Source organism: Leopardus geoffroyi, chromosome E3 (assembly GCF_018350155.1).
Source record: "Leopardus geoffroyi isolate Oge1 chromosome E3, O.geoffroyi_Oge1_pat1.0, whole genome shotgun sequence".
Classification (NCBI taxonomy): Eukaryota; Metazoa; Chordata; class Mammalia; order Carnivora; family Felidae; genus Leopardus; species Leopardus geoffroyi.
The window spans coordinates 31,762,376-31,784,614 of record NC_059340.1 but is presented as its reverse complement, the minus strand read 5'-3'; the positions used below and the strand labels follow the sequence as shown (position 1 = coordinate 31,784,614).

Sequence of the window (22,239 nt, the reverse complement as noted above, 5' to 3'; positions counted from 1 at the left end):
CGGGGGAGCCCCTGCCCCTTCCACCTTTGTAACTGTTCCTCCGATCCACTTGGGCGCCAGCCCAGCAAACCTCAGCCCCGGCCGGCTTTGTCCTCGCCGTCTGGACCGCCCGCTGGGGACGAGGGTGGAGGAGGGTTTGCGTGTGGGGTTCTAGGAATTTTCAGACCCACACGGAGAAGCTGGTGGTACTGGGGCTCATCTCTGTGGGTCTGACCCACAGGAAGTAGTCATTTGTCCGTTCATCTGGTGCCCTCCAACCCTCCCACGTGCTGGGCCCAAAGATGGGGGGGACACAGTCCTTGGGGCCGTGAGCCTCCAGGGACCGGGCATTCACCTGGAGGTATTTGTTTATTTTTTCATCCATTAATTCCTTTTTAAAAACACTCGTTAACTGGCAGTCATAGGCCACTCTCCTTGCCATCTGGGCTCACGGTGAATGAACCACGTGAAGGTCCCTGTCTTGGTGGGCTTACCTTCTGGTTGGGGGAGACTCACCGTCATCAGCAAATAGGGTAAAAAAAATGTATGTCCTGTTGCAAGGTGATAGTTGCTCTGGAGGAAAAGTAAAAACGGAGAGGGCCGAGGGGACCGGGAGTGTCTGACCGGAGGCACGCAAGGAGGAGCTTCGCTGAGAAGGTGCTGCTTGAGCGCGAGCTTGAACGAGGGAGCCGTGGCCAGCAGGTGGGAGAACATTTGAGGCAGAGGGAAGTGGCCTGGAAACGGCCTAGGGTGGGAGTGTGCCTGGCACATCCCAGGGACAGCAAGGGGTGACTAGGAAGGAAGTGAAGTCACAGAAGGTTCTGGTGGCTCACCTCCTGCAGAGCCTTGTGCACTGCTGTGAGGAGGTTGTGTTTTTTTCTGTGCAGAAACTGGGGGCGGGGGCGGGGAGGGGAAGCCACTGAAGGATTTCGAGAGAGGAGTATCACCTGACATAGTTGTTGAGGATCACTTTGGCTGCTGTCCAGAGACGAGCGTCTAGGCGAGAACGGCCAAAGCAGGGAGGAGAGCAAGGCGGTGGTCACAGGAATCCAGCTGGGAGGTGGTGGCCGAGACCTGGGTGAGCTCTGGCTGGGTGTCGATGTTGGGTATCCAGGAAAGGATTTTCCGGATCTTGGGCAGTGAGGTGTGAGCGAGAGCAGCACGGGATGGCTGGGAGGAGCTTGCCCTGAGCAACCAGAAGCTTCTCCTTGCAGTTGACCAGGACGGGGATGGCTTTGGGCAGAGCAGCCCTCGTGCGACCAAACGGGAGTTCTGGTGCAGACGTGCTGTGTTGGAGATGGCTGGGTGTGGGAGAGGAGACGACGGGAAGGATACGTGTGCATTCTGGGCTGGAAATACACGTGGAAGGTCTGGACAAACCAAGATGCTTAGGGCCCCGAGATGGGATGAGATCCCTGGGAGAGAGAGTGTAGATGGGCCAGGACTGAGCGCTGGGGCCTTCCACCTTGAGAGCTTGTAGGAAGGAGGAGGACGTGCCAGGTAGGGTGACGGAGAGGCAGTGCCTGGGGAGGGGGGGTGGACACCGAGAGAGAGTGTGCGGCCCTGGAAGCCCAGTGAAGAACATGCTTGAAGGTGGAGACTGTGAACACCCGTGTCAGACGTTGCTGATGGACGAAATGAGATGGGGGCAGGTGACCTGTGGAATAATCCAGCGCCCGCCAGCGGTGACGTGGGCTGGAGCAGGTGGGGGAGAGACTGGTGGGAGAGTGTTCAGACAGTGGGAGGAGAAGTGCCACGAGCACCTGGTTAGGCAGCTCTTGGAGGAGGTTGGCCGCGGGTGACGGTCCACATTCACGCCGCCGGGATTTGTGGAGGACACGCTGTGCCGCCGTCTGTCTTAGCTCTCTTGCAGGTGATGGTGGAGGAGGCGGGCGTGACTTGAGGCCTCTCCGCGTGTCGTTCCAGCTGTCCGTGACCCCTGCCTTCTGGCCTGCTCCGCGGATCTGCGATGGCGGAGCCAGAGGGCTTGGTCTTGCCACCCAGCCTCCGGTTCCTCCTCTGTCTTCCCGGTTGTATTAGTTTGCTTTTGCTGCAGTAACAAACGTCACGGCCTTTGAAGCCATGTTAGCGTATTATTAAATGTCTGACGGTCACAAGTCTGATGTGGATCTCTCTGGACTGAAACTGAGGTGTTTGCAGGATTGGGTTCTTCTCCGGAAGGTCTGGGGGAGAAACCATTTCCTTGCTCGTCCGGGTGTTACGGAAATAATTTCCCAGTGATCGTAGAACTTAGGTCCCCGTTTCTCTGCCGGCTGTCACGGGCACTCCCACCCCTGCAGACCTCTTCCAGTCCCCGCACGCAGCCTCTACGTCCCACACCACCAGTGGCACATTGACTGCTTGTCGCACGCGGAGTCTGACTTCGCCTTTGCAGCATCCCCTGCCTTCCAGCCAGAGCAAGTTCTCTTCTTCAAAGGGTTTGGGTGACTAGGGGGGGCTCACTCACATAACCCGAGATAATCTCCCAACTGAGAGTCACGGAGGTGCTATGCAAGGTGACACATTCCCAGCTTCCAGGGATTCGCGTGTGGTCACTTTAGGGGGACCCAAACCACCCAAACCACACTGCCTACCACACTTGTCTCCGTGCATGCCGCTAACTGGTTGCTCAAACCTGGGAGTCAACCTTAGATTCTCGACAGACTGCACCTCCCGTTGTGGTCAGGAGGTCTTGTCTCCTCCATAACCCGCCCCCAACCCACCTCAAAGAGGGCCAGCAGCTTCTGCCATCTCACCGCCATGAGCCTGGCTCAGGCTGCCACCGTGTCTTGTCTGGAACGTTGTAGCAGCTCCTAACTGCTCTCTTCTCTTCCAGTTGTGTTGTTTAGCCATCCATAATTCACACAACCATCAGAGCAACTTAAAAATAAGCAAACGAATGATATTCTAGAAACCCTCCCCTGGCTTTGCTCGTGAGAATAAGGTAGAACATTCTGCCCATGGTCCCTGAGGCCCCGTGTGATGCACCTGACACCTGCCCTCTGGGCTCCTCTCCCCCCACACACCCTGTTCACCATGCCTCAGCCACACCGGCCTCCTTTATGTCCTCGAAGAAGCCCCCTCTGTCCCGTGCCATAGCCTTCACCGTTCCTTTGCCAGAATGTTGTCCCCTGCGGTAGTTCCTAACCCATCTTGTCTCCTCGGAGAAGCCGAATTCTCCCCTTGTCTGAGGAGCTCTTCCCCATGGCACTTCCTCCTGGTTTTTATATTTTGCATGGCCATTGTTACCACCGGAAATTATACCCTTTTTTGGCTCGTTTGCCACCAGTCAGGTGCCAGTTCTAGGAAGGCAGCAGCTTACTGTGTCCAGCTCCCCGTGGGGTCCAGAGCATGTGACCCACGGCCACCACTCCACGTGCATGTACTGGGGGAACAGACGAGCTTCTGGCGTGAGGATCCTAGAATGCTTTTGGAGAATGAGCTGTGTCTGTAACGGCAAAAAATGCTTTCTTCGACTCGCAACACTGCAACACCAAATGTGTGGGGATTTTTCCCACACGAACCATTCCCCAACTCTGGGGACACCAACCGGGTGTCCTGAAGTTGAGTTAAGTTCTAATGAACCAGAGTTAGTGCAGACACCACAGCCTCGGGGCTCGTCCCAGAAGGTGGCCTCCGTTTCAGATGCCAGTCGCAAGTCTGAGGTCTCCACCTGCACTTTGGAGTGACTGGCTATAAATTGGAGTTCCCGCCACCCCTTCCTCGGGTTCAGCAATTTCTAGAATGGCTCCAAGCACTCAGGGAAATATTTATTTACATTGAATGGTGTATAAAGAATATTAGAAAGGATACAGGTGAACAGCCAGATGAAGAGGTAGACAAGGTGAGGTGTGGTTGGGTCCCGAGCACGGGAGCTTCTGTCCCCATGGGGTTGGGGTGTGCCACCCTACAAGCACATGGACGTGTTCACCAGCGCTGAAGTTCTCGGATCCTTCTAGATTAGGAACTTTTGTGGGTACTTGATCACATAGGCATGATGGATCATGATGAACTCGACCTCCGACCCTTCTCCCCTCGAATGAAGACGGGGGTGGGACAGAACGTTCCAAGCTTCTAATCACCACTTGGTGTTTCTGGTGACCAGATCCCTTCCTGCAGCCCACCAAGAGTTACCTCATTGGAACATAGGATACTTCTCTCAGGACATTCCAAGGGACTTGGGAACCCTGTGTCAGGAACTGGGGTGCTTAAGACCAGTGTTTATATGTCTTACACAGTTTGTCTGCCTTTCTACCTTCCTGGCCAAGAGGAAGAAACACTTTCTATCTGCTCATGATCCATGGGACTTTTCATAGTTTGGGAGTCAGCTGGCACATCCAGCATCTCCTCAGGGGCGCCAAGTATGGAGAGAGTGGTTATTTTGTTATTTACTTTAATCTAATATATAGTCAGACACCTTAGAGGACTTCTAGCCTCCCTTAGGAAGTTTCCTTGGCTCTCAGGATGAAGAGGACTTTATTCTTCCATCATTATCTGAATGTAATAGTCAAGTATGAAGACACTACCATATGCGGACCAGAAACAGCCCATCCATGCAGAGAGAGGTAGATTCAGCCCTCTGGCTTAGAATGTTCCAGTTCCTTCCCCGGATTCCTCCTCTTGTCCCTTCCATCGTCGGCTTCCTCCAAATCTTCCTTGCTTTGGGTTCTTAGATATAATTAAGATTTTTTGAAAGTTGTCAGGGTTACAGAACATCTCTGTGGTCTTTTTGAAATAGCCTCCTGGTTTGTCATATATTATCATGTTCCAAATATGTCAAAGTCTGTTGCGCACGTGGGAAGGAAACGGTCAGCTTCTAGATATCCAGGGAATTGTTGAGAACACAGAACGGTCAAGGCCAGGCTGCATGGTCCGTCTGCCCCAACTTTGAGGGGAGGTGGTATGGGCTCCCTCCCAGTGTGGGTGGAATTGGTGACGTCACTGGTGGATTGGAGCCCTCCCTCTTTTTGCCTTCCGTCAGCTAGAACAAGCCCTCATTATGTTGTGTTGTGCTGTGGCCACCGCCAAGGTATGTCTCTGGCTTCCCTGGCCCAGCAGCCTGGGTAAGAGCCGTGACTGAAGGTGCTGTGCCTGGTGAGCTCCGCGGAGCCCCGAGGAGGGGATGATTGGGGCTAGCCCTGGAGGGTCCCTTGTGGCCGCTACGGGTGAGCGCGGGGATATGCCTGTTCTCTCAGTTCCTAGTTGCTGTGCATAGGACTTCTCTCATTGCTTACTGCACTGGTTCAAACTTCGTGCATTGAAATCACCTGAGTATTTGTCAAAATGCAGCTTTCTGACTCTCCCCTCAGACTGATTGAAATAATTCTGGGAGCCGGGTCTTGGAACCTGCCTTTTACCACTTGCCACTCCCATCCATCCCTCGCCAGGTGATTCTGATGAGGGTGGCCCACGGTCCACCCTTAGAGTCCCACCGATCTAATGGACCTGCCTGTGGTGTCACCACCTTGTCCACGAGCACCCTTCCCGTCTCCCTCCCTCCCTCATCTCTCCTGCCCCCCAGCTGCATTGGCCTCTGTCCCACTTGGACCTTTGCTCTTCCCCATGAACATGGATGTTCCCTGTTCTTCTGTCCCCTTAGGAGGCAGCTGCCACGTTGAGGCTCTTCCTGTGTTTCTCTGTGATCCCTCTTTTCTTTCCACAGTGACTTGACCTTGTAGCATTCTTGAGAATTGTAAGGGAGGTGAGCTTTCAGAAGGATTTCTTTTCTAAACCCATCAGTAGTCCCCCACCCCCGCACCCTGTCTGAAACATCAGCTCTGACCTTGAGTCTCAGGGATGTGGATTTTTCTTTCCTGCCTCTGTTCTGGGCGCCCCTGTTTCAGCCTTGACATTGCCCTGCTGTGGGTACCTGGAACAGAGACAGATTGTGAGTTTTCAACATGAATTGTGTGAGCGTTAAAAAAACAAACAAAAAAACGCCTCCCCTTGACAAAATTCCCTTCCTTAAATCTTTTGTATTACTGGCTTTTGTTGACTGGCTGTGTCCTTGTGGCTTCAGGCGTGGTGAGTGTCCCGTAGCTGCTTAACGTACGTGCTGCTGTTCCCTGTGGGCTGGAGAGGTTGCTCCTCCAAGCCCAGGCTCCGGTCCCTCACCTCGGGGGTGCATGTCCCTGCCCTGCAGCTCTCCAGTGTGGGGGCACCGAGCACATGCGTTTCAGCCCTCTGGCATCTCTGTCCTTCTGCCTGCTGCCTTGGCCTTTCTCGGGTGCCCGGCTGCGGTGGCCGTGCCGTGAGCTCTGGTTTGCCGCTTGCCCCAGCGCCCCTCCTATCTTGTCATGCTTCCTGTGGATCTCCTGGACTGCAAAATGAACATCAGAACCGAAATCGACTCAAAAGTCTTCTGCTTGGTTTCATCCACGATGATGCGGAGGCCCACGGCAGTGAAGTGACAGTTTGGGGTCACAGAACACTCTGGACATCTGGGCGGTGGGAACCTGGCGTCAGCTATTACAGTTTAAGTTGTACATACCCTTTGACCAAGCTGCTGTGTTCCTAGGCGTCCAGAGAAAGGTTCCTAACCGTGCGTAAAGACAGGCACAAGGCTGTGGATTGTGGCAATATTGAACTGGGATCCGTTCCAGGTGCTGGTGGAAAAGATTGTGGTTGCAGCCTGTGATGAATGACGAAGCCCGTCTGCCTGTGCTGGCTCGGGGTGGTCGCCAAGGCTGGTTGTGGAGTGACGGGGGGCTATGCAGCCTGTGCCCCAACCTGTAAGAGCACGCAAGCGTGTACGTATGCGCACATAGAATCATGTAACAACAGTGAGGGGCGGGCTTGGGTTGGAAGGGGAGACCGTGGTGCTTGCTATGCTCTATAGTTAGACGTTGGAATGTTTTTTTTAAATCGAGGTAGAATTCACATCGCCTACGATTTGCATGTTTTAAGTACACTATTGAGTGTTTTCTAGTATATTCACCAGGATGGGTGACCATCACCGCTCTAACTCCAGAACGTTTTCATCACCCCCAAAAGAAATCCTGAACCCATTAGTGGTCACAACCGTGAAACCACTTTCTGGTTGTGTGAGTTTGCCAATTCTGGACATTTCGTTTAATTCCCTGCTCTCCGAAGGTAGGGTGTTACTAGGAGGGCTTCCTTCAGCTGAAATGATCTCAGGTGGAGAGCATCCCTGCTTTCTGAAAGTTCGTGTCTTGCCCTTGGCTTTCACAGAAGACCTGCATCAGTAGGGTGACAGCTTTTCTCCTGTCTCACTGTCCAGATGCTTTTCACTGAAAGGGAAAGTTTCTCTCAAGTTTCTCTCAGAGCCTCTGCTAGGCTCCATCACATGAGCAGGTGAAAATGCGTTCGGCGAGGGTGTGAAAACAGTTCTGGTTTTACGCTGCCGTCATTCCCAGCTGCCCTTGTGCCCGTGTTGTACATTTAGATGAGCTCTTGGAACAGAGATGTGGCATAAGAACAGGTGAGCATCTTTGTCTGGAGAGACCTAGGTGGGATGGAAGTTTCTAATGAAGAGGTTTTCTGTTTTGAAAAAGAAGGCAGGCTCTTACTTTGCCTTTGTTTTTAAGAACCTATCCTATCTTTAGTGCTTGGAGTGGGGATATAAGATGCTTTGTAGTCTTGTCTTGGTTAATCCTCACAAGAGGTACCCTCTCCATTTTACAGAGGAGGGAACCAAGGCTCAACAAAATAAAGTGATGTGTGTAAGGTCTCACTCTAGTTGGTGGCAGGGCCAAGATGTGAACCTAGGGATGCCCGTGTGTCTGCACACTCTTCCCCTCATACATAATGCGTCGCCTGTTACTAAAAAAAACCTATCTCTCTCAATCCCTTGGTTCCTGGTTCTGATCTTCAGGGATACAGATGAGTCCGCACTCTTTGGATAGATCACGCTCGCATGGATATCCCACCCTAGGGCATTCTTTAGATCACTTTCTCTTGGCCTATCACACAAGCCCCCTGCTTTTTTGCTTGTCTCTCACTCTTTCTTTCTTTTTTTTTTTTAAACCAGAGAATCCTCTGTGAGGTGGGTGGGTTTATGTGAAGTTTTGGAAGAATTTGGTTGCAACTCTCAGGAGAACTGGAAATTTTTAGTATTCTTACGCCATGAGGCAACCAAAACTGTAAGGGAGTGTGTGTTCACATAGGAAAGTAGGTCTCCGTTGGAGTTGTGGCGCATGGCCTTGGAATTCTGCCATCTGTGGAATGGGGACCGCCCTGGTGAGTAGGCTCCTCCAGATGGCAAGGACGCAAGTGTGGTGAAGGGGGGTGTGTAGCACGGGGTTTTGAGACCAGACCGACTGGGGTTTGTATAACAGGGCTGATCATTTACCGTGTGTGTGTGTGTGTGTGTGTGTGTGTGTGTGTGTGTGTGTGTGTGTAATTAAACCCAAACCTCTATTTTCTCATCTCTGAAATGGAGATTTTGGGCAGCGGTGTTCTGAGTCTTAAGTGAGAGGCTGCGACTCAACGTGGGAGTTGTGTGGTGTGTAGGGCTCAGGTAACAGGAGCTCATCTGGCTCTTGACTGCTGCCAGTGGTGTTGGGGCTGGAGCGTGTGACGGAGTCAATGTGAGCGAACCGTTCCCGCACCAGGAGAACAGCCGGCTTTTCAAAGCCACCTTCTTTCCCAAGTATGAGGGCCTGGCTTCTCACGAGAAGTTCAAGGTTGGATAAGGATGTCTTAGCTTTCGGGGACTTCCTTCCTACTCCAAGATCAAAAGTAGCTGAATGGCAGCCATGGTTCATCTTTTGCCCTGTCCCTGGAAAGGCATGACATGTTGAGTGCTGAATGAGCAGGCCCCCAGAGCGTCTGTCCTGAGAGATTCCAGGCTGTTGTCCGGGCGGCACCTGATTTGGTGAACCTGGGGCCACATGGGGGCCGGTGGCAGCGTCTTTCCTCCATCTCTGTCACAGCCCTGGGGCGGGGTGAGAACCACCGTGCCCCCTGTCCCCTGCCCCCTTCTTTCCCAAGTTCTCCTTAGCCTTTGGACCCCATGAATGTCTGCTGGACCCAGGACTGAGTGAGAACGTGAGCAAGATGCTCACTTACTCAGCTGCTGACGGGGCCGGACAGGCAACATGTGGCAGGGGGAGGGCACGGGTTGAGTTTTTTCTGATCCCATCGCTTGATAGCTGTGTGACCTTGGGCAAGTCATGGAACCCCCCCGGAAGGTCATTTTGGGGCTTGTTAGTACCCACCTTGCGTGTTTATTGTGAGAACAGGAAATGCCATAAAGTGCTGAGTAGCGTGGCCGGCAAGGACGCATCACGGCTCAGTGGCGAGCTCAGCACTGAGAGCGTCGGTACTCCTAGCCCTGCTGAGCTGAGTGTTTGCCCACGTCGGGGTGGCTCCTCCTGCGGCTCTCCTGGGGTTGGGCTCCTGCTATTTCACAACAGAGGAGACTCCGCTTCCAGGGGATGGGCGATCTCGTCCAGTCCGGTGGCGTTACGGTGTCTACACCGTTGACTTCTGACTTGAGATGCGCAGCCTCCCGTCTCCCTGGAACTCTGGACTCACACGCTCCTGGGCTCCTGCCGCCTGTTCTCACATGGCCGGTGGTTGTGCCAAACCTGACTTGTCTGAACACCAGCCCCCTGGTGGGCACCCGCCTCTTCTCTGTCACACCCGCCCTTTCCCCAGCTCATTGAAACGATGGCCTCATTCGTTCAGGTTCCTGAGGCCAAAGATGGTGGTGGGAGCGCAACTCCTGTCTTTGCTAACCCCACATCGGATATGTTAGTGTCTTCCCTACACCTCTGGGAGTGCTGTAGCTGGAGGTTGTCGGCTAACTGCCCTCCTGGAAACAGAATGGCAGGTTCTTCCCTGAAGGGCGAGCTGAGCCTTGCCTCCCGCCCCCAGGCCCTTGTACACGCCCTCCCATTTTCCCCACTCGCCCCTTCATGTGGCTGGTAGAATGATCTTTTAAACAATGTCTGATTTTCCTGCCTTTTGTTCTGAATCCTTGGGGGCCCTTTCTGTTCTTGCTCACAGTAAACTATCCTCCCCTTCAACCCCCTGCCCCCTTCTCTGTGGTCTCACTTCCTGTTCTCTCTCTCATCCGTTATCCTTCAGCCGTCCCGTCACCCTTGTTCTTCCTGGGAATGCTGTCTCCCAGGGCCTCGTATGGCTCATTCCCTCACTTTATTCTGGTCTCTGCTCAGATGGCATCTCTTTGGTGAGCCTTTCCTTGCACTCACACCATCGTTTTCTCATGCTTAACCTCCCCCCACCTCCGGCTGCAGCACTTTTCACGACCTGATGCATTACGTAATTCTTCATTTGCCGAGGCCCACCGTTGCAGCGTAAGCTTCTTGTTGGCATTCGGTTTCCCCTCTTAGTACATGCCTGCAGGTCCAGTGTCTAGTGCCTGGCACATAACAAATCTTCAGGAGCTAGTTGTTGCGTGAAGAAATAAAAGACTTGCCCAGGGTCCCTACCTGGGGAATGGCAGAGCCAGACTTGGCCCCTGGTCTCTGATTGCGGAGCCCACACTCTCATCATCAGCACGCTCTCCCCTTGCCACAGCGGGCACTTGGAGAATGGCGGATGCTTTCTTTATGAGGACCGTCTCCTTGGCTGGAACAGTGGTGGGTGCCTGCTGTCCTGTAGGGATCATCGTCGCTCACCCAGGTGGGACCTTTCTACTTTGGAACCTCCAAGTGTCCCAGGTCTCCCATCACCCCAAACCTGGCCTGCTGTTCCAGGACCCGCACCCTTCCTTGTGTCCATCAGAACGTTCTGGGGAACCGTCTCTGAATTTAAAGTGGCTCCTTACCCTCTTCTGCCACCAGCGTCACACGCTGTTTGCATCTGGGGTCCTGCTAAGCTTGTTGCATTTGAAAGTAAAACAGTGGCCTTAGCGTGCTGTTTGCCGTGCTGCTCTCCGTGGCGTTTGGAGTTTTTGCTTAAAATATTTGAGGCGGAAAACCTCCTGTGTTCCCTGGTGCCTGTGAGTGAGACCCGCATAGCGGCTGCCTCTTTCAGATAACTTACCACAGACACCTCCAGACTGTAATGGCAGGCTGCGAGGAGGTGAAAACTGTGTCATGTTCACTAAGTTTAAATGACCTGTGGGTGCTAACAAACCCACAGCTTTTCTGGAACATGAAAAAATGGTTCTGATTGAAAGTAAATATCTTTGTGCTCCTACCGAACACGATTTTAGTTGTCTACTAGATTTACAAAGGAAAGGCTTACCGGTTTGGCCAAACATTCCCGTTTGGAGTCCGGCTTCTATAATTAGGCCATGGGGGAAATACAAGAGAAAATGGCGGACCTCTCAGAGTGGACGCAGGTAAACCAAGTGTAGGTTGTCCTGTGAATGATGTGGATGTTAACCGGGTTGCCTGGGCTGATGGGGCGTCTCCTCTACCGTGCACATTACATAGATCTCTCCCCCTCTGGCACAAGCATACGATGGCCAGACCGCCCGGTGCCTGGAGGCTGCAGTGAGATGACGCATTGGAAGGTGCGTGGTAAGTCATAAAGTGCTGCGGCAGGGGAAGCACTGTCACTGGTGCATTTTTATGGGCACCTGCTGTACGAGGATGTAGCTCTCAAAATTTTTTAGCACGTTAAATACAGTTCTTCCTTTTGCTTTTGGACCTATCTCTGTGCCTTGGCCTTTTCAGTATAACTTAAGTTCCTCATCCCAGTGGAGGTAGCCAACCACATAGATGGAAGTTTCTGTCTTGTTGGGTCCTGGCAGCTGCACTTGACTTGTAGTCCTTGACTGGGGCAGGCCGTGAAGTTCTGAATGCTGTCAAAGTAACTCAGAACACGGACTGGAAATGTGAATGATGAAATTGTAGATTTGAGACTGCACTGCTGGGACGCCTGGGTGACTCGGTCGGTTAAGCGTCCAACTCTTGATTTCAGCTCAGGTCATGATCTCACCGTGGTAGGCTCGAGCCCCGAGTCAGGCTCTGCAGTGACAGCATAGAGACCGCTTGGGATTCTCTCTCTCTTCCTGTCTCTCTGCCCCTCCCCGACTCGTGTGTGCACATGCAGTCTCTTTCTCTCAAAATAAATAAACATTAAAAAAGAGAGACTGCATTGCTAACCTCTTTTCAAGCCTTGTGTTCTTGAATTCAGGAAGAGCTGTTTTTGATAGGAATAGAAAACTGTGCTTTCCTCTTGGGCTGTTAAGTTGTCTTTCTCTCCCTTCCAAACTAACAGATCATTCAGGAGATGCGTGTCTTTAAAACACCCTGTCACCCCCTTTTAGTTGGATCTGTCACAAATGTTTGTGTTTGTCATGTGGATGTGACTTTCAGAGATGAATCACGTTGATGCTCACCACGGTGATTGGTGTATTGGGGAGTGTGCAGAAAGTCTGGAATGGGGGTGTAGCGTGCTATTTCTGGCTCTCACACAACTTGATGTTACTCGGGCTTTGATGGCGTTGCCTTCCTTGAACACCCAAACATCCCCCTGCTCCCCAGGCAGATGAAGTGTTTCTGACTTGAAAGTAAAGAAAGGAGACATGGCCCTGTAGAACTTGAACTAACGGGATGGCTGGCTCCTCGTGCCTCACGGTGTGCGCTCACTGCCAGTGGAGAGGTGGAGAGTGTCTGACCGAGAAATGGCTCCTTTCACTTTCCTAGTAACCCTTAAGCCATAGAGATATATCAGCCAAGTTCACTTTGCCGTTGTCCTTTTCATAAACGTCATCCACGGGGAACCACACCATCGTCGTCCTTTTTGTAAATGCCATCTGTGGGGAACCACCATTGTCCTTGGGACTCCAGGGCCTAAGTCAGAGTCTCACCACAGTGCTCTCTAGGAACTACCTGTTGAATGACTAAAGGTACTGTATTGTTGATCTCTCGGTGTGTAACAAATGACCCCAAAATTCAGCAGCTTAACACAACACTCAACTCACTCCCTTGAGTGTGTGGGGAGGAGCAATCCAGGCATGGCTTAGCCGCGTCCTCTGGCCCAGGGTCTCTCACGGAGCTGCGGTTGTCCTCTCCAGGCTTGACGGGAGGAGGACTCGTGTGGCTGCCGGCAGACCCCAGGGCCTTGCTGGCTGTGTGTGGGGGATGCATCATGGCTCTCTCCATAAGGCCGCTCACAAGGCGGCACCTGATTTTCCTCAGAGGGAGTGAGTGGGAGTGGGCACCCAAGACAGAAGCCACCGTCTCCTAAAACTTAATCTCCACAGTGACATCCCTTCGCTTCCACCACATCGTGTTCCTTCGAGGTGAGTCAGTAAGTCCAGCCCTATACGCAGGGGTGGAGATCCAATGACGTGAGTGCCAGGAGGGAGGGATCACTGGGAGCCATCTTGGAGGCTGCCGACCAGTGAGAAGATCGCGGTGTAGCTGGGATTTGCTATTTATTATTTCGTGCATGGAATAGAAGTCTCTGACATGCTTGTTAAAGCTGCAGGAGCTGGACCGGGGCACCAGGAGGTCAGAGAGTTGCAGGGGCAGGTTGGCTGGTTCGTTTCTCAGAGACCTTTTATAAATTCATGACTGTCCAGGGTCTGGTTCCTAGTCTTCAAGGTTAACAAGCTTATTCATGCATCTGCCTCCTTCAGTGCAGAGGACCGTGGCTTGCTCTCACATGAACCTACAGTGGGCCTGGTATCTGAGGAAGGAAGGCCAGTGGCTGGATTTCTAAAGAGATGTGCAGACCTCAAGCGGCCTGGAAGGCCACGTCTTTCTGAGCAGCGGGATCTCCTTGTGGCGGAAAGCACCCTCGCTCAGGCGAAGATCGGGTCGTTTGGAGAGCCCCTGCGGACCGTGCCGTTAGCCCGTCCGTCACACCTTAGATGCGGACTGGCCCCGGACTGCGCTGATCAGCCACAGCCACCTTCGTGCTGGGGCGTCTGCCCTGCCTTGATGGGCACTGTTAGTGTCTGAACTTTTCTAAGTGCAGCTTCCTCTCAGATTCTTTTCCTTAAAATCAATTCCGCCCTTCTGTTTCCTAAGTCCGACGCTGGCACGTGGCCTTACCATAAAAGACCTGGTACCTCCAGCCACCACCCCTCCCACACCCCACAGGCAGCTGCTTCAAACATTTACCTTACGGTTCTGGTACTTACCTTAATGTCTCTCAATAATACGTGTCTACTGCCCCTTGTTGATTTCTCAGTTGTAGGTATTCTTGACTGATTTCTCACTGTGGAGGGGGAGGATAGCTCTTGGGTCCCTCTCCCCGCAGGGACCCCTCTCCCCACCCATCCTCTAGCACAGACATACCCTCTTTTTAGTTTGGTCCCTCTTCGGTGAATACATTACTAGGATCCCAAAAATGCTATCTAGCCGAGCTGCAAGGTACGGGATCGTTATTTTGGCACAACTTCTAAATTTCTTTTGAGTTCCTACTGGAACAAAACCAAACAAACATGGTTGGTGTTGTGTGAACTTACTACTAATCAAACTGCACGTGCTCTCTCACTTACGGAAATGTGAATATGTGAAAAACCGGGCCCCTGTGAGGCCGTCTCTCCTGCAGTCCTCTGCCCGCCGTGGCCCGAGGGAGCCTGGCTGCTCCGTGGGCTTGTCCCCACCAGCTCTCTGGTCTTACCGCTTCTTCGGTCAGATGTAGTTCGCGGCCCACACAGTTCACCCTTACAAGGCGTGCAGTCCAGTGGGTTTCAGTGCATTTACAAGGCGCGTGACCGTCCCCTCTCTCTAAATACAGAGCGATTTCGTCATCCCAGAGGCGAACCCCACCCCCATTAGCGGTCATCCCTTATCCCTTCCTCCTCCCGGCCCCTGGAAACCCATACCTGTTCTTGGCGTTTTGTATAAATGGAATCCGGCCGGCCGTGACCTTTTGTGTCTCTTCTGGCGTCTCGCCCTTTGCGTGACGTTCTCAGGGTTCATCCGTGTTGTAGGCAGTGTCAGTGCTTTACTCCTTTTGTGGGCTGAGTGGTCTTCGGCTGCAGGGACGAGCGCCTTCTGTGGATCCATCATTCCTCCACGGTGGCTGTGTGGGTGGTTTCCACTTCCTGGTTATGAATAATCTCCTCGCTCTTGTGTCGTATCTTCTCTTTCGTAGAAACTGTGTTCTTTTTCTTAGATTTTTTTTGTCTTTTTTTTTTTTTGGTTGGGGGCGGGTTAAGATTTTTGGAAGATTGCATGTCTGAAAATGTTTTTACTTTCTTAGCACAGGGTTTGGCATGGTACCTAATTCCAGGGTGGAAATAATTGCCCTCAGGGTGTTGACAGCAGTTATCACTTGATCGGTTGCTAGCTTACAGGGTTGTTTGGAAATCCAAGGTCATCTAGAACTTTCTGTCATCTGTAAAAGTTCTGCCTCCACTCCGGAAGTTAGCACCCTCTTCAGTTTGTCTCTCTTGACCTGAAATTTCCCTGTGAGGTGCCTGAGCATGGTTCACCCCTCGTGCTGTGTGCCCACTGGGCTCTTCTGTCCCCACACCTGCTTCTCTGGTTCTAGGACATTACTTGAATGAAGTCTTTGATTTCCTGGTCTCTGTTAACTTTTTTCCCCCTTCCCTTTCTTGGTTCCTCTCAAATGGTAATTCTCCGTTTCATTTTTTTTTTCCCTTTTGTTATCCTTTGGCTCTGTCTTCCGGACATTTTCTTACCGTCTGTCCTTTGTATCTAGTGTTCCCTTACTTCTGTCCCAGTTTGGCTTTCCAAACGAGTTTGTCTTTTTACTCTGCGCGTGTGTGCCTCTTTTTCTTCTTTTTAGACTCCTCCCTGTTCCCGTTTTCAGCTCTACCGTCATCTTCTGTCTCTGGGACTGTGACCGACAGTTTGCAGATTCTCGAGTGTATTTTTCCCTAACTTGTGTCTCTCCCTTACAAGATGTTCTCTTCCGTCTGTAGATTCTGGTCCGGGTTTTCCGTCTTAGGTGCTTGTCTCAGACATGAGGCGATCTCTGGCCATGTGCTCCGAGATAGGGGTGGGGTGCCACAGAGCCGAGCTCTCTGTGTAGGAGCTGTGCTCGTGCCCTGGTGGGGTGATCTGGCTGTGCTGTGTCACTGCAGAGCCCCTCCTGTCAGCCCCTTCCGGTCTTTTCCTCAGCCTGTTAAAATTCCAGGACAATCCTTTGTACTATGTTGGCTTCTTGCTGCCGGGGAATGGGAAAGGAGGAATGGAAGAAGTTCAGCAGTACTCTTTCTCACTCTCTTTCCTGTGGGGTACCCGTGCCTTCAGCTCGGTCCAGACCACTGTTTTCACCTTCTCTGGAGAATAAGCCCTTAATTTTCTGCAAATGGTTTCTCCTTCTTCTCCTCCTCCTCCCCCTCTTCCCCCCCTTCCCCCTCCTCTCCCTCCTCTCCCTCCTCCCCCTTCCCCTCCCCCTCCAGTGTTTGTTTATTTTTGAGAGAGAGAGAGGAGCGGGGGAGGTGCAAAGGGAGAGGAAGACAGAGAATCCAAAGCAGGCTGGGAGCTGTCGTTGCAGAGCCCGATGCAAGGCTCGAACCCACGAGCTGTGAGATCATGACCTGAGCCGAAGCCTGACACTCAACTGACTGAGCCACCCAGGCACCTCTGCAAATTGCTTCTTAAGCAGACTTTTTTACCTTTCCTCTTCACATTCAGCCCCATGTTTACCCTTCCCCTTCACTTCTAGAAATGTCTCGTATTAGCACTTTGTCAGCTGTTGGCGAGTTGTCCCATTTGAATGAGCTTGTGTTTTGGTGTTGTGCACCTGCAGCCCAGAAGGAAACTCTCTCAGGTCTGTCTTGTTGCTCGCCAGTGATTGGCCTGCTTCTTGGCTTCTCGAATTTTGTCATCTTGTCCCCTCTCTCACTCCCTTTCTCTCTCAAGGGTGATGCTGCTAGAATTTTTAAAATTGGTGTTTCAATGGGACTCAGAGGATGCGAGCGTAAATGAATGTGTTCAGTCTGTCACCTTGAAGTGGAAGCCCTTTAAAGGTTCTCTCAGTACCTATTTCAGGTTGCAGAGGGTTCCTGGGTCACTGTCCTCAGCACTGGCTGGGCTGCGGTCACTCCTGGGATGGGAGCAGCTTAGGACGCATTCCAGTGGGATGTGTGTCGTCATTCAGGGCCCTGCTGCCTCTGGGCCTCTATCTCGTGGCCTGATGGAGGCTCCGCGAGAGGGCTGAAGGCAGAGCCGCAGTCGGTGCAGACTCAGCACCCCCAGTTTTGCTCAGCCTTGGCCCACTTTCTCGTCCTCCCCCAGTCTGTCCAATTGCTGGTGCCAGAGGGGGGCTGGCCTTCACTATCATCTCCTCAGCCGATGGGGCGTCTGGGAGTTCCGTCTCCTGGAACACGCAGGAGATGGAATCCGCTTACCTGATGCTTCTTTCTGGGCTTGGGGCTAATCCACATCCTTGATCCACGCCAGTGGGGCACTTCCTTCCTGTCCGTATTCCCTCGTTTTTCTTGGAATTCGCCTGCTCGTTCCCAGTTCTCACTTCTTGTCCTTTTCTACAAAGCAAGCATTCATGGATGCGACTCTCAAAGGAGGAGTGGCGCCTGCCCGTGTCTTCTGTGCTCCTAGCTCCTGCGCTGGCCTGGGAGCCAGTCTCTTGTTTGGATGGCCTTGCTGGGGATTCTGCATCGGTTGTCGAGTGTTTCCCGAAGCTGCCTAGCTTCCGCCCTAAGTACGGTTGGTAAACGTTCATTCTTGGCGGCTCTGCGTCTGCCCTGACCCCCTGCCGTTGACGTCCAGCTGTGGGCGGGCTGTCCTGCGCTGGGGAACTGTGCTGTTGGAGAAAAAGAAATGTGACCAACGTAACAGGTGGAAATGGAGGCTCCTATGTCTTGCCCGTGCGTCGTCTGTTTTGCCCTGGGATGGGGAGTGGTGACCGGGCAGTTCCCCAGACTTCTGTGCGTCTGTCCCTGTGACACTTCTTCCATTCTTGCCGTTCACTTCATTGTACTTGTGTGAAAATGTTGGAGGGGTGAAGTCATTAGTAGTTGGGATCTTTTTTCTGCCTCATCAAAAGCACTCTCTCTGTGGAGAAACAATTTGGCAAAGACCAAAACATTTTTTCACGGGGAGAATAACTTTTGGTTACTGTGAAAATATTTATGGGGTTTCTTTGTTTTCCTAAAGCTGTCCCAAACCTTTGGAACGTTGATGGAGAAGTTGCAGTCACTGAGCAGAAGCCGGGAGAAGTTGCCGAGGAGCTGGCGAGCTCCTACGAGAGAAAGCTCATCGAGGTAAGGCTGGCTGTCCCTGTGCGTTTACCCCCGTGGTGGCTGCTTTGTGGACTTTCCAGAAACAGCTCCAACCTGTCACACAGAGATGGTAGCAGAGCAATCAGACCCTACCCCCCCTTCCCCACCAACAAAGCAAAACACAAAATGGTGAAAGCATTGTGCTTGGTGAAGAAAACCTAGAGCAGGTTCTTCGAAAATATTTCATTAGAAAGTCTTGGTGCCTGTGGCAAGGAAGGAGAGAAAACGAAAATGTGATGTTAAAAGTAAGCAAACAAATGGACCCTTGGATTTGGAGATTACAGACAGGAGAGAATATGACAAACGACTTTGTGCTCAGCAGTGCGCACGTGTGGATGAGATGGTCTCTTTCCGAGGATAACATGGATTATCCACATGAATGGAAGACCATTCTTCCATTGGAGGAAGGAATGGAGGCCAGCTTGCCTGCAGGGCACCAAACAACCGGAAGAAAGTTGTGAACATAGAGGAGGTCCCTAGGAGATAGCAAACCTGGATGCTTTTATGGCCATTTTGCTCTTTGTGCTTCCTTAAAGCATCATCTCTGTCTTTATATCCACGGGTCTGTATCTTGGTTCAAATGTGCATTATGCCAATATCAAAAAATCACAAAGACGGCATAAAAAATCTATAATCCACATTAAAATGGGACTTATTTAGGATTTCAAGGATGGCTTAACGTTAGGAAATCAATCAAGTCAGCTTATTAATAATTTAAAGGTGCAACACCAGATAGTGATCTTGATTGGTATTAAAAAGTGATTTGATAATGTTCATCATCTCTATCTATATCTAACAAAAATACTTTTCATTGATGTAGAGTTGATATATAATGTTTCAAGTGTACAACATAGTGAGTTGACAGCTCTATGATAAAAATATTCCTGGTAAAGAATAAAGGCGGGCACCTGGGTGGCTCAGTTGGTTAAGCCCCTGACTCTTGACTTGGCTTTGCTCATGATCTCCCGGTTCGTGAGTTTGAGCCCCATGTCAGGCTCTGCACTGACTGTGCGGAGCCTGCTTGGGATTCTCTCTCTTCCTCTCTCTCTGCCCTTCCCCCTCTCATGCTTTCTCTTTCTCTCTCTCTCTCTCTCTCTCTCTCTCATATGTAAAATATATACTGTATAAGTGCATATCTATGTTGTATATGTTGTGGTCACATGGTGGTAGTATTTATCAGAAGTCATGCACATATACACCTATCTACTTGTAGTACTTTCTGAATATTCTACGGTGTGTTTTATTTTGGGAATCAGGAAAATACCCACTGTTACCCTGGAGACATGCCTGACCTTGAGGCAGGGTCTTTGAGGAGGAGCCCCTAGGCTCATCTCTGGTTCCTCAGACAGCCTTGTGGTCTGTTTCATTGTGTTGCTAATGAAATCTAAAGAAGGGAGGTGAGAAACAATTTGAATTCTAACTCAAGGGAGCTCAAAGGGGAGAGAGCTGGGGTCTTAGCACAATAGGCTGATGGGGGAAGAGTTCCAAACCGGGATGGAACGGCCTGGGGAGACTGTCCCCTCAGGGCCTCTCGTCACCCCAACACCTATCCTTGAAGCCCTCCCTATTCAGTGGGGTCGTTGACCAGAGTTGGCTGCTGGTGCTCTCAGGTGCTGGGCCATCAGTGCCTTCCCAGAAAGCCTGGGTGGAGAGGCAAATGGGCCCCCTTCCTTCAGGATTGTGGTAGTCTGTGTGTTTGTCTCCCCCAGGACCTCGAGTCCCCGGGAGGCAGAGACCATCAGTTCTCATCTGTGTATACTCAGCTACCATTCATCGGCAAGTGGTAATACGAGTATTTTTCAGTTCTCCTAGGACAGGCATGTCTCTGGTCCGTTGAATGAATGAAGAGCTCTTGAGCTCAGAACGGTGGCAGGGTTCTTCTCAGAGTGGAAGTGGGTTGGTAGCTTGTGTCCCTTCAGGAAAACCAGGGCCGAGTGTTGAGTTGTAAGGACTTGGTCAGACCTGCTCTCATTGCGGAGATTAGTGCTTCTGTCCCCTGACTCCTTTGAGCATGCTCAGCCCCAGGCCTGAGGCAGCGATCCACCTGTAGGTTGGTCCGGCCGGAGAGCTGACCTGCTCTTTGGTAACTCTGGCCGTGAAGGCTGGAGAAGACCTTGGCTGGCTGCTTGGCCCACTGAGCGAAGCACCGTAGATCATTTGTTCCGTGGGGCATTAGTTGCTTGATCTGGTGTTTAGTGGGTTCCTGCTTTCTGCATAGGAAACGGCAAGGACAAAGGTCCTGCCCAGAGAGAGAACAGGCAGGTTCTAGGACCAGAAAGGAGACCCTCATGTCTGGAACAGAGCAGACATGTGGAGAGATGTAGCGCTGTGGCTGCTGAAGTCGGTGGGCCAGATGACAGTGCTTTGGAGGCCGTGTGTGGCCGTGCCACCACCTGCTTTGACTGTGACAGAGTCTCCCCATCTCCCTGAACGGAGTTAGTGACGTGCAGGGAAGGTGGTGGTGGGGTGCGCTTGCGTTGTCGTTCTTGTTAGCTGCCGCGTCGGAGGGGGTGGTGGTCAGGGGCTAAGAATTGGTCTCGTCAGCCTTAACTTCCTGTCTCGTGGTCCGCAACCTCCTTACTCCGGGACCAGTAATAGAGTTGGTGGCCATGGCGGAGGAGCGGGGAGGGACGGGAGCTTGGAGCAGAGATGGTCCTCCAAAGACATTCGGTCCCCCAGACTGATTTTTCGTTATGTGTCTGATGGCACAGGGAGCTCCGTCTGTCAGTGATCTTTCGTCCGTGGCATCTCTTTACCCCAAGACTTTTGCCGAACGCTTTAGGTTAGCAGTAATTGAGTGCTTTACAACGTTCTTTGTGATGCTCATCTGTCATTTCATTATGGTTGGTTGTTACCGAGGGGTTCTAAACACGTGTCTGTGTGAAGTAATGAAAGCATGTGGGGGAGGAGTTGATGCACTTCCTTAATTTCAGGAGCAGAGGGAAAAGCGACCTTCCGTTTTAAATAATAGGAACTGTTTGAAGAACCCCAACAACTGAATTACTTTTTCGTGATTCGTTCCAGTGAGAAGGGAGTTCCTGAACATTCTTTTCCTAGATGTCTCTCAGCGTTGAAGCCGCCTCGTCCACCCGTGCACACTGCATACACATCGGTGCTCAGTGACCTGGATCCCACACCCCTGGCAGCTCAGGACCCAAAGTCTACACCGTGAGTCGCCTTTTAATGGCTGGAGAGCATCAGGGACCAAAGACTGGCAATCGAGAGATGGTTCTTGACAGCCTGTGATGGTAACTTTTGAAAGCAAGAAGGAAGGGAGAATGCTGGCAGGTGTAGGCTCACCTGGCGAGGGGGGAGAACACGAATATAAAAACACCGATTATTTACCAGCCACTGTGATACTCACAGCTCGCTGTTGGGTGCACGCTTCTTTCCGGGCCACGCGCTAAGAAAGCCTTTACGTGGATGAACTCATGTGATCCTCAGCAGACTTCGTCAAGGAGGAAGCTGTTCACAGCTGTTCAACTTTGAGAAGTTGAGGAACGTGCCCAAGATTTTTCGGCTTGCTAGGCAGCAGAGCTGGATTCGAATCACCCAGGCCGCCCAGCACGAGAGCGCAAACCTGTAATCTGTCTGCCATGCTCTGGAAGGCCGCTCTCACGGGAGAAACAGAGGCTGGGCCTGACCGAACAGAAGGGATGGTCCCTGGTCGTGTTGGAGAGAATGCGTGGAGGGAGGAAAACGAGCGGTAGAAAACAGAGATGGGACGGCGCCAGCCGTTCACAGCGGTGCTGCGGGGAGGGCACACCGCACACCCTTCCTTAGCTGCGGCAGAAGGGTGTGATCTCCTGGGTGCGGCAATTACCTGCTTCTGTAGTGAGTGGAATAGAGCCCCAGGCTGGGAGCTCCTCGAGGCAACCGTAGATGTTATCTTTTTAAACTGCATGTTAATTGCCCGACACGGTTCCAGCATACAGTAGGAGCTCCCTAAATAGTGAGCCGAATGACGGTCTCTCGAGCGGATTCAGCTGTTCACTGCGACGTTTGTAGAAAGTGGTAGATGTGACTTAATGAAGCCCTGGGTTGCGAGGGCGTCGTACGGAGCACTGCTATAGCTCAGGAGGGATGTGTGATGAGAGGAAACAGGGGTTCTTCAGGGGAGGCAGACTTGTTTCTGGCCCTCAATTTCA

At 52.0% G+C, this 22,239-nt stretch overlaps 1 protein-coding gene across 5 annotated transcripts in view; it reads left to right on the top strand.

The window, feature by feature from the left end:
• Positions 1–22,239, top strand: part of SNX29 (sorting nexin 29) — a 493,450-nt gene that overhangs the window by 238,720 nt on the left and 232,491 nt on the right. For all 5 annotated transcript variants that reach the window (XR_006708071.1, XR_006708072.1, XM_045460338.1 and 2 more), the window contains one exon: positions 17,967–18,073. Coding sequence is in view for 3 of the 5 variants with exons in the window: in XM_045460338.1 (XP_045316294.1) it covers positions 17,967–18,073 (107 nt within the window). In the remaining 2 variants the exon portion in view is untranslated. The remainder of the gene's footprint in view (positions 1–17,966; positions 18,074–22,239) is intronic.